The 12868-nt window shown below is 45.2% G+C and overlaps 1 protein-coding gene across 1 annotated transcript; it reads right to left on the bottom strand.

Annotated features, from left to right (window-relative positions):
* Positions 1–6946: 6946 nt before the first annotated feature.
* LOC128719975 (putative inorganic phosphate cotransporter) lies at positions 6947–11479 on the bottom strand. The gene is made up of 3 exons (XM_053813617.1): positions 11395–11479; positions 7643–8538; positions 6947–7567 (listed from the first exon to the last, which is right to left on the bottom strand). The coding sequence occupies exons 1-3, from the start codon at positions 11477–11479 to the stop codon at positions 6947–6949; spliced, it is 1602 nt and encodes a 533-aa protein (XP_053669592.1).
* Positions 11480–12868: the final 1389 nt, after the last annotated feature.

Here is a 12868-nt window from a genome sequence, read left to right as displayed (position 1 = left end):
ACGCTCTCTCGCGCAGCATACAGTGCTTCCTACACAATTCGCTACACTAGGAGTTTTTATAAGTTGAATGTTTTAATTGTTTTAGGATGATCGTTGTAAGTGTACTCCGCTTACTTAAACAAAATTACGTAATTTAAAAAACTATAATAAAAATCAAATATTCTTCTCTTAAATATACATACAAAAAGTAAAGGGAGGCGGTATTTGAACCAGTCAAATTCACGATAGTTTATTATTATGCCTAATAAAATCAACAATTGCCAGCTTATAAAAAATATTGTGTAAACTCTACAAAAAAATATGCAAATTTACCCTAGCTTAATCATCTAGCTAGATAAAAAAATGTTTCACGTAGGATGAACGTTTGTCATCTATAAAAAATCAAATATTTTATCTCAATACAAAGCTCCACACACAAAGCTTACTCATCGGAGAGACAAAAATCCCAAAAAAAGCGCTAACTAAATACCCGATTGGATTAGCATTTCTGTTTATTTCCTTTTTTCCCTCCGCGCAACCATCGATAAATGCGATCGTATATGGTAGCGCCAGCAGTAATAAACACCGTATCGGGCGCAAACAACATGTTTGCATGCGGTTTATCCAGCGGGAAGCTATCCGCTGCATGTTTGCATTGAACTGCACACAACTGCAAAGCTAACGTTTTGTTTTTTTTTTTTTGTTCGCAAACGAAGAAAACAGGAACAAGCCGCACGGTACAGTAACACAACACAGCATACCACACACGGACAAACAAAACAAAAACAAAACAAAAAAAAAACAAGCAAACAACACACATGAAGAAAGATAAAACTCGACTTACCAACGGCGACGCACCAGTCGGCCAATTAAAATCAATTCATTCGCAAATCGAAATCGATCACCGGCGACGGCCCCGTGTGGCGTTTTAATTAGCGAAAGGGCCAGCGTACCAGCAGTGGTAAGTGCAGTGCCGGATACGTGTACCGAACCGTTCCCAGGAGTGTGACAGGCAAGGACCAACCGGCAACATGTTCGTTAACAAACAAAATATACTAATAATTAAAGCCATGCGCTAGGAGGACATGCTCAATGTACCGAGATTGATTAGCTCATCATTTGCACCTGTCGAAGAGCGTGGAGATACTGTAAATAAAAACCCGGTGACAGTTGTACAGGAAAGATTTATTTTTAAAAGGCAAACCCATCTTCACCGTCCAAGTTATTTTAACCTCCCAAAACCCAGCGGGCAGAAGCTGAAGCTGATCCAACCTTACACACCTTCTCCTCAACTCCACGGCATGCACCGATCCGATCGACATCGGGTTGCCCTTATATTTTGTCATTTCTGTTGAGCGCTTCTTGTTTTTTTTTTTGCTCACTTCGTCCGCACTTCTCCGCGCTCATTTGATGCCAATTGCCAAACCGCATTCCCAGCGTCGCGACTTCGCTGCCGCTGCATCGTGTAAAACTGCTAGTTTCCAGTTCGCTTGTTGCGTGTCCTTTTCCGTGCGCTTACCACCCACCCGACCCGCATCCCTTTTGGTTAGGTCGCAGGTTATGATTGCGCATAAAAGTACAGCTTCATCAGCGTCATTCATGTCAATTTGGTGTGTTTGCTGCGCGTTTGTTTTTGTACGCATTTTCGGTTCATTTTTTTTTGCTTGCCAACAGTACTTTTTTTGCTGTCCGTGTGTGCTCCGTGCACAGATGTAAGGTTTTGCTTTGTTTTTTTTTTTTTTGCTTCATAACGCTGTTCCAGCGGAATTATGGAATCGCCAAAGCGCCAAAGATGTAGCGTGGCAAATGGTAAACCTGCCCGCGTGTGTCGGTCAGTGGAGAATCTGATCGAATGACGGGCCCCTCGGTTTATTTAAGGGACCAAAACCCCTAGAGGGATCGGAATACAAACGAACTACTGTTGGGTGAATCTGATTCCGATTCATGAATCGTAATGAATCTTTCAACTAAATATTCATTGAAGTAACCTGAATCTGAGCAACACATTAATCTTTGAGAATTTATGTTTATGAGAATTTATTACGTCTTGTGAGAGTAGACTCCAGATTTGAATGACTCCACGCTAAAGAGTCGTACGAATGACTCTTCACAAACGATTCATTAAGCAGAGCACTAGAGCTGTACCAAAAGAATCAGAATCGTGATCAATTTGCGGTTCTTGAAAAGAACGAATGAATTACTTTCGTAAAAATAGAGTGAATTAATCATTTTTCATAGCTTAACTGATCCCAAAACAAAAGTTAGAATTTACCTTTAAAAATAAGGAAACATTTAGCAAATAAGGAACATTTGAACAACTATTTCACTGATGTATTTTACTATATAAAAGGAAAAAAACAACTAGAAATCCATTTCATATAGCCCAATATATCAAGATACCAACCCCCAATACACTTGGGCGAACATTCGGCTAATAATTTGTTACTGTTCCAGACAAGTACAGTCTTTTCCCCCCGTTACGCAAATAATGCCCGAAGCAAAAATTCGCGTAACTCGAATTCCCTTTATATCGTTTAAATCGTATCGTTTAAATTTAGTATTCTGCGATCGATTTCTTCTTTTCACGTTACGATTCACAATAATAATTTAAGGTTATTGCGACAATTAGAGTAAATTTTTATCATTATTATTGCTTATAATATTAAAAAATAAAGTTTTTGTGAGGAAATTTGAAATTTGACAATTAAAAAAATTTATTCCATATTCAAAATTACACGAATTGTGAAAATGTTGATATTCGCGTAACTCGAATACGCGTAACTCACGTGTAACTCGGGAAATGACTGTACCAATAAATTGTATGAAAAATATCTCGTGACGAGATTTTTACCAGATATTGCTAATATTACGTATTGCAGATTCCAGATATTACGAAAAAATATTAGAACACTTCATATTTATATACTGTTATGAGGTATTTTGTTCCTTCACCCTATGTAAGTATCTAGCTTAGTATTAGAAAATAATTCACATTCACATTCCACACAGCATTTCCAATACTTTTCCCACTAGCTCCACAAAGCACACACTCCATATAGCCACCGATCCAATACACGCACCGAATGAATCTGCCATCGAAAACGTCAAAAGAGTGTGGTGCACTCGGTCACCCAAAAGGCGAGCACACACCACAGCTGTACGTGAAGTCCCATTCGCAAGCGTAAACCCTCACCCAACAAACCTTTGAGGTTAAGAAGGTAGGGGAGGGGGAGGGGGAGAGTCAGAAACAGCGCCTACTACAAATATGCCGCCATCGTAATTGCGGCTTAATTCACTCACCTCACCAGCTCGGGCACTCCTCGTACCCGTCCCATCACGCGCCCACTGTGCGACACTGTTGATAATTTTGCAATAAAAAAAAAAAACATACCGTTTTCGAAGCCAATAAGGAGTTACAATAACCAACGGCTGAAACCATAATCAGGACCGAACGCCCCGTTGCACGAACGGATGGATAATTGGCACTGATTGCTTCTGCCAACTGCGCGAGTGTTGATCCACGCGGTGGCGTCGGTTAGTATACCGATCTACTGACAGTTGGCGTTTTGACAGTGCCTGTCACAGTCGAACAATGGGCTGTCATTCGTGATGCTTTCTTTTAGTGGTATGTTAGGTATGTTGAATTGGGATGCATCTCAACGTATTTATTAAGCGGTATTTCAACAACCCTGGACATACGAGGATTAACCTTTGAGGTAACAGCCCAAGGTGTAAATGGATGATGGGGTCAACCAGAATTCATCCATCTTTCGAGTTGATATCCATAAGACAACAAAAGCCACTCATGCCGCTGAAGACCACCGGACAAATCAATTCATACCACAAATCACGCCACTCTTTCCAAACCCATCCAATCCCAGACGTATCGAATGCATTTCAAGCGTAACTTCACGGACACGCGCCATTCACAGTTGAAACCGATTTTTTGTAAACATCTCTGCATGCAACCATCAAAGAAAAGAATCGTGTACCGCACGTCGGCCAACGTAAATCTTCGTAGGAAGTAAAAGCAAACAGTGCTGATCGCATGGGAACGATCGAGTTTTGTCAGCCGGCCATTTTCTCACCGAAATCACCACAGTTCCCTCGCTGCCCTTGCGCATATTAACATCTGCTAAAGCGTTCTGTGGCCAAATGAATTCCACACCGGGTGTGTGTCATTGCGGACCGGAGAGAATAAAGCGAAACGGTAAAATACTCGGTGGTTAAAAATTATGATGCTAATTTTATTACCACCACGTGACAAATGAAACGCTAATCGATCACACCCCACCAGATGAATTCCCACGGGAGACACCCATCTTGCCTGTAACTGGTATTTCGTTTTCGACTTTTAGACTTTGAAATTTTTATATATTATTTTTTAAACTTTGACACACTTTTACACAATTGAATAGCCTCGCAAATGTAAATGAATTCCAAATGAACTGTTCAACAACTTACTAATCAGACATTGCACGATGCACCAAACACCATTTCCACTCTCGCAATCCTCTCGATTCCGCTCGACCATCAAGAAATGCTTCAAATTCCATCGGCCCCGGTTCGTACACAGCGTGCGGGCCGGTGCATCCCGGTGCCAGTTATCGTAACGCTAGCAAACGCAAGGGCAACGCAAACGTCTAACGTAACCACGTGACCAGAACCGTATCGAGGTGCGATTTTGTTTGCATAATCCACCGCAAACCGCCTGCACCAAACGCCAGGAGAATGACGAACAAGCAAAGTACAAGCCGGGTACGGGTGCAAGAAACAAAGGGAATCAAAGTGAAGGCAAAAAAAAAAACTGGCGCATCCCGGGAGTGGGAAAGTGGGCAACTGCAACTGGAGATCGAAGGTGGGAATCACGTTTCACCTCGCGGACGCTAAACCGTGCCACGGGGAGGTAGCGAGACATTGATTGTTAATTAATTTGTGCAATTAACAATTCGCAGTTCAGTTAGGCGGGATTGCACTGAACAGATGGTGTCTATTAGGCCTATTTGTACTATAATACATTATACCTCATTAAATGTACACTTGGTGTTAAGCTTAATACTGCCAAGTACTACTATTCATTAAATGTACACTTGGTGTTAAGCTTTCAGGAGTGATTCGCAAAAGCTCAACATGTTTTTGTTTTGCATTTAACATTAAAGCATTACTTTGTTATAAAATTATACCAAAAAAGTTCTATTACTTTCCTTCCTGTAAAACCAACATTAAAAATCAATTCCAATCTAGTAAACAGTATTGATCCATGTGTATTGCATACATTTTGGGGTCATAATGGTCGTGCTGATTGCATACCTGCAGGCGAAAAAGAAATAAATTTCAAAAATCGAAACAAATTAATTAATTTTACGTACCAGTTCGTTATCGGTTCTGGAACGAAAAATTAACCCCCTTCAAATCAAATTCAATTTAACCCGCAAGAGAAACACTTCAATACACACACACACACACATACTCGTAAAATCACAAAACTAGCAAGCACCGTGTATGCCATGCGGGTATTGAACTGTACATGCTTTCCTTAATCAATTCCCACACCATTCAACGGGTGACGGGAAGGGGGAAGCAACAAGTTTTCGCGTGCTACGCCACCGTAGTTGCCATCATCGGTAAATGTCTCGCTTCCGGAACTTTGGCGTTCGCGTTCGACTTCGATTGGTTTCGATGACGGTGATGATGCGGAAGCCCGGCGGTACCCGTAAAAGGAATAAACAACATCTCTCACCGACGCGTTCACAGCCAGGCGACAGAACGAAACAAGTGAGGCGGTTGAGTTATGTACTCACATTACGTCAATTTATGTTAACAGCGCGATACATCCTGACCGGTAGCCTTCCAGCCCTTCCAGTCAGCAACAATAAGAACGGATTTTCGGTGCAATAACTTCAATTAAGCCGGGGGCATGGAGACAGTTTGGTTTTGTTTTGTTTGCATTTGTTCGCATTGTAACAAAATTATCCTTAACGGTTCTGTTTTTATTATCATCTTTGTTTGCGTTTAGGTTTGCACCGGTGTTGATGTGCTATATCTTACCTTCAGTAAGAAGGGTTTTTTATTGCATTTAACATTAATGAGCGTCTTTTGTTCGCACATTTCATTGTTTTTTTTTTTTTCCTCTGCTCGCACATTCTTGCACACCAATCGCTTACACTCATTCCTCATTCTTACGCTCTCGTGCACCTCTCTACATGCTACAGCTTCTGTTTGCGTTTCGTTAGGTTCTGCATGCCTAAACTCCTAAAGCAAACGCTCACAACCCTATGGATACCGGAAACGGTTCGGATTTGGACGATCCGGACATTTATGGCCTATTAGTGGTAGTATGTTCTCGATTAGTCGCTAGGGAAACTATTTACAAGCACACTCTCACACGGAGCGTACAGGTTAGCGATAAACAAATATCAATAGTTATGTGCATGCCTACCCTAAGGCATGCGTCAAACAAAAGTTGTAACAAAAAATTATGGAAAAAAACGAAATTCATAAAGCAAATTAAACTGATAAGAAGAAGAAATAAGCAAAGAGAAAACAAAAGGAAACATATCAAAGAGAATCAGTTTAGCATCAAACAAACTAAATTTGCTGATGAGAAATATGAACAAAAAAGAAAGGAAGTTTCCACACGGATTAAAGACGTAAAAAGATAACAAGCCCAATTGCAGCTTAAACACGCGCAATTACAAAGGGTAAGAAACAATCCACAAAGCATGGAACCCAACATTTTACAACTATCCGTTTGCATTTAACGGTGATGACCAAAACAAAAAATACAATCGTACGTTACATTATCAAAGAAATATTCGTTTTTCCCCTTATAAATACAACGGTTTCCGCACTATAGCTCTCTAACTCGCTAACTGATACGACCGCGTGCGGACTGATATGTTTCTTCTTTTTTTTTTTGCGCGGACTGATATGTTCAATATCGACTCCGTTTAACCGCGTGCTAACCCTACGACGACTGCTCATTGAGCGTCCGGTGCGTTAGTGTTGCGGTCGCCGTACCATTGCTACCAGCGTTGCTACCATTCACCTCACTGTGCACCGGGGCCTCGATCGAGGACTTCTGTGGTTCGTCGTTCTCCGGATTGTCCCAGAACTGGCGGGCACCGGACGCGAACACGTTGTAGAACGTGGCGGTGAACAGGTACACGCACGCCGCTATCACGAACACGATGCGCCACTGCGCGATCGTTGGTTTGCCCTCGATGATGTTACCGGCGGCGATCGGTGCGAGCAAACCGGCCAAATTGGCCGAACAGTTGGTGAATGCCATCAGTACGCCCGCGTACCGGGGCGTAATGTCCAGATGGTTGATCTTAAACCCGGCATAGATGCCACCGTTCAAACCGACGCCGATCGTCAGGATGGCGACGGTGAGCGCTCGGCTACAGCCGGTGTACGAGGCGATGATGAGTGCGATCGCTGGACCGTACTGGCCAATGCTGTTGGAGATCTTGCGCGTCCAGGTGTGGTTGAAGCGACCCGACGTCAACATCCAGTCCGCAACCCAACCGACCAGGATCGAGAACAGCCACATCGCCAGATAGGGCAGGGCGGACAGAACACCATTCTGAAAAGAAACGGTACGGTTAGCATTTCTCTACCCATCCTTTAGTTCTTCCCATGCAGCAGGTGGACTACTTACGGTCTTGATGGAGAATCGTAGGACTTGTTTCATGTAAGTGGGCAGCTCCGTCATCAGTGTTTCGTAGCCATAGTTCTGGCCAAGATGTGCAAGCAGGATGGCGTAGAATGGTAGCGACTTTGCGATGTTCATCCACGGAATCGGCGGAATGTGAACGGACGCATTGCCCCAAAGCGATTGCTGGATGTACTTCTTCTCATCCTCCCGTATTCTGGGATGTGACACCGGGTCCTCGTGGCAGGTGAACAGGAATGCGATCGACCATACCGTACCGATGATACCGAACACGTAGAATATAGATGGCCAGCCACCGTCAAACCCGTGGTCGGCCAGCAGCCCAGACAGTGGCATCGATATTACCGTACCGAACTGTGCGCCGGAGTACACTATCGAACCAACGCGTGACCGTTCGTTCGGTGGAATCCATTTCGCCAGCATGGCATGTGTGCACGGCACGATAGGACCTTCGCCCAGTCCCTGGATGAAGCGTACGGCAATCAGCCAACCGGCACCACCCTGTCGGGCGGCTACCGGCACCACGAACGCAAACACCGAGTTGATCAGCATTCCCCAGCCAAGGAAACGCATCGCACCGTACCGCTTGGCCAGCAGGCCGAACGGGATCTGCGTGATGACGTAGCCGTAGAAGAAGGACGATAAAATGTATCCCTGCATGCTGGTGCTCCAGATAAACTCGCCATCCTTTTCGTCATCCTTGTTATCGTCACCATAGTCCGTATCGGGGCATTCGTCGTCGAACACTTCGGCATCCTTCTCGATAGCGGTCTGGTTTACCATCGCGACGATCGCGACGGACATGTTCGTTCGCATGACGTACGCATTCGCCATGCCAAGGAACAGCATGAAAACGATGTAATGTCGAGTACCGAACCGTTCTGTGAAATGAAAAGAGAGATATAATTTTTATTAGCGAAGGAATTTAAGAGTAACACTATCGTAATAGTGCCATTAATGCCTTTGAGTTTTCTAAACGCCTAAACATATGCAATCACTATTTAAAAATGTTGGTCTACAAATTATGGAACATTATGAATTTGTGATGATGAATAAGTAATTATTTCAACCACTATGTATCATTCAATGAAGAAATTGAAATGTATAAAGAGATTCCAATTAGGCATCAATGACTTCGGCATTCTTGAACGCCTGAAGATATGCAATCATTTTTCAAGACGTCTTTAATGATCTGCACCTTACGGGACATTTCGAAGTAAATTTGTCCCAATTTAATAAATGATAGAGTGGTGAAGTGAATAAGTGATCACAAGACCAATTTAACCATTATGTATCATTAAACGGTGAAGTCATTCAAATGTATGAAATGTTTCTTCAGGGCCCATCCTATTTATCTGAGCGCCTAAATATATTCATCATGACTATTTGTGTATTAATTAAGGGAACATTTGGAGAACCTTCGATCGAAAGAGATCACCCGATCGTTCCAATCACCATGGATCATCGCTCCACATAGTGGAATAATTGTAAAATTTAACATACAAAAAGTGCAGTATTGCAATATAATTTTGGCAATCCGGCAAACACTTGATAAACGTGATATAAATTAAACCACTGTGAAATGCAACACTCTCCCTCTCTCACTGTCAAAACCAAACAAAGCGCCAAAGAACCCATTACCATCCGGCTCGCCTCATAAGTGACACTCATTTGTCAATGCTGGTAATTGCAGCATGCCGTTTGATTTGCTTTTGGCAACGGCACCCAATGCCCAAACTCAACCCGAACCGTGTCGCGGCACGAGTCGAAACGTTAATGAAAACCTGCACGAAAACAACTGGCGTCCACCGGCAGGCCACGATCGTGGGAAGAAGGATCGGCTTCGGGACCGATGTGTCGCCGTAATGTTGGTAACGTTATATTTTGCGCTTCAGTCAACAGTGCGCACGTGCCAGCCATCAACCATCATCGTGGTCATCATCATCCAACCGTACGGATGAAAAAAACACACGATGGACAAAATTGCAACATTGCATGTATTTGCCGACCGGTCCGGTGAAAACGAAACAAAGCGGATTTATTTATGGTACCGACATTAGTTCACCATACGTCTTCGCACAAACACCCGCTGTTACTTTGCATGATTTTAGTATGGATAAACAGATAACCTCTGCGTTAGATCTACAGAATCCTGCAGCTATAAGCAGGTACCAGCGCAATGTGCAGCATTGCAAGATATGCAACACTCTAGCGGAGGTCAACGGATTCGCCTTTATCAACCCAACCTGACAAAGAATTACGATGCCATGCCCCGTACAACACACCCGCGCAAAAGCATATCCGGTGTTGTTTGAGCAGATGACGAACAAATACACGTTGCTGCTACACTACTAACTTGCTGCTCACCATTCTTGCCCAATGCAGTCGTCAGGCAAACACACCTTCCATTTGATCTAGCTGTATCTCCAGTCATCTCTAATTGGGGCGGTCCGGAGGCATGATGGCAGCGGCGCCGGTCTTCACACGAACGGACTGGACCAAAATCCCATCCGGACCCAATCCCTCTATCTCTTTTTGACTATCCAGCTACGGGTAAATAAAGTCACAGAAAGCCAGAAATGGCAGACCCCTAGACCTCTTGCGGTTGTTGTTGCCGATAAGAAGAAGAAGAAGTATCTCCAGATGTGATCATCATCGTCCCATAGCAACAGTAACAGGAGTAACAAATTGGAGAAAATTTAATTCAATTGGACGATCGAGCTTGATCAAGATTTATCCCAACGACCTACTTCGGAAGATACCTCGAAACCCAGCCGATGGACTGCACTGCACGCGAAAGCGCGTGACAAAAACCCCGGGGACGACCACTTATAAATCACTGTTCAGCACACTCCATTCTAATCCTTCAGCTGGACCTGCAACGTCTCACCCGCACGTGTTGGGGCTCGCGATACGTCCGATATCAAGATTACAAAACACGTCCACTGTCACCCACTTATCACGGGGGCGATGGGTCTGATTGAGCGTGACTCTGATCTAGCTAACCTCACCCATCAGCTGAATGTGCGGAATTGACCTATATGGTTAAAATATCTTCCAAACATTATCGTTATCGAGCTTGGATCCCGCTTGATCCCACCCAATCGATCAGTGTGCTAACGATGATGTACCGGGGCGCAAGGAGTCGAAGTCATTACGGTTAGTCTTCCTGCTTCTAATCTAATCGTGTATCAGCACGCCGCAGAACAGCGCTCAATGGACATACTTCCACATTATCTGCCCAACGCAGAACAACGAAGCGTTAGGCGCCTTTTTATTGATTAATTGTATGATTGATCCTTACACCCGTAGGCTTCGCGGAACGCGTGTAGAGGACGTTCCCTTTGCGCTCAACAATAAATCATGCAGATTAGAGTTTCGACCGATAGGCAAACAATCGGCATGTGTGGTACCACGTCGTCACGAACAAGAAAAAAAAAAGCCACACTCGTCCAAAAGGTGTTGGGTGTATTAGAACAACAACTTATTGCACATATGCTTTGTACCCGGAGCGATACTTCAAGCCCACTTGTTTACACAAAACCGGTCCCGAGATGGGAGCGTCTTAAATCTTACATTCCGCCGCTACTACCGTGCGACCCATCGTGGGTCAATGCAATCGGCAGAGATGCGATGCGCAGGTATCGAGGTATCTCCCAAGTGTAATGGTCACTTAATTTCATCTACCACGAGACACCTACACCCGTCCACACGGGTAATGGAACGCTTATTCTTACTTGCCGGCAAGATGCCCTCGTCCGTGGCCATGTCTGCCTGCTCCCACACGAGCACATGGCCCGCCCGTTCGCGATTCGCTGCCATCTTGTTCAACACACGCTGGATGTCACACACAAACCGGCGTACTGCGCGCACCGCTTCGGATCTTTCGGTACCACTCGGAGGGGGGTGTAATTGCGGAGAATCGAGTCTCCCGGCTGCCTGGTGCTAAATGTCGTTTAAGCTATCCGTTTTCTGCACTATATCATCACACACCACGTAATGGCGCAAGCAATCGAGTGGCCTTGGGTGGGGTTTTCGTCGGTCAAGTGGAGCCACACACTTGGTCACGCGAGTCTTGCGCGAGATGCTACAACCCGTGATAGCGTGGATCAGCGGCAATACCGGGGCGGGTTCTCCGTACGGTCAGATCCCGTACGGTGCATCTCCGGCCTGCAGGTCACCCGCACACTCGACGTCAAACAGGCGCACACGCCTCCGGAGGCTTGTTTACACCTGGCATGCACGTGAAGCACCGATGGGCAATGTGGTGACGCACAACAACAGCTGATTTATGTTCATGGATTTGTTTGGTGGGCGCCTTTTAGATCACGATCACGTGTAGCACGGTCCGGCAACAAGAAAAAAAAACCCCGATCCCACGGTTGTGCGAATGTCGCGGCGCGGTCAGATGTGGGCACAGGCTGCATCAACAACCGAATCGCTGATCGCGAGCGATACCGAACCACACCGTTCAGCTCGTTCACTTCCGATCTACTGGGAACGGTACGGTGCGCGAACCGGTGGTTTTGTTACAGACTTCAGCGAAAACCGACCAACCCGAACGCGGGACGATGATTGGGGTATGTAAATACAATCCCGCCTACCCCGTTACTCGCGGGGTTGTTCGTGTTTTTCTTGACCAGATCGACTCGCCTGAGACAATCGTCTCCGAAGGGGTTCGGGAGGGTTGAGATTCCGTGCGGGGCGGTTTGAATTGCGGTTCTCTTATCAACTTAAGCCTCGTGTGTGCAAATGTCACCCTGGCAGCAAAGGAACTCGGAACGTCACGGAGCAGCAAGACTTCGGCAAGGTGCACACCGTCACCAGCAGATGCACTGTACTGTGAATGTGCGTCTGCCTCATTCAAAACTGATTGCTCGGCCCGAGTCTACACCCGGGCGTGTGACGATCACTATTGACACGCACACACCAGCACCGTACCTTGAAGAAGCGGTGGTCTCGTTGCGTCTTCTTCACACGCGGGAATCACTAATCCCTCGTGCGGTGCGATACGCGCCTTTCTAACCCGGACCCGGTTTCGGTTTGCTGATAACGCGCGTCCGCACACACACACACTGATCACACACAACTATCAAAAGCAAAATACCTCGCCGGTTCGTGATGAGGGACCCCTTCCCTACCCAGCCACCAATACGCACTCACTCGAACTCACGGAAGTGGTACCCGAAGGCACCACGACGTTTTACTATT

This window comes from Anopheles marshallii, chromosome 2 (assembly GCF_943734725.1).
Source record: "Anopheles marshallii chromosome 2, idAnoMarsDA_429_01, whole genome shotgun sequence".
NCBI classification, from domain to species: domain Eukaryota; kingdom Metazoa; phylum Arthropoda; class Insecta; order Diptera; family Culicidae; genus Anopheles; species Anopheles marshallii.
The sequence above is the reverse complement of the archived record's forward strand: the minus strand, read 5'-3'. Positions and strand labels throughout refer to the sequence as shown.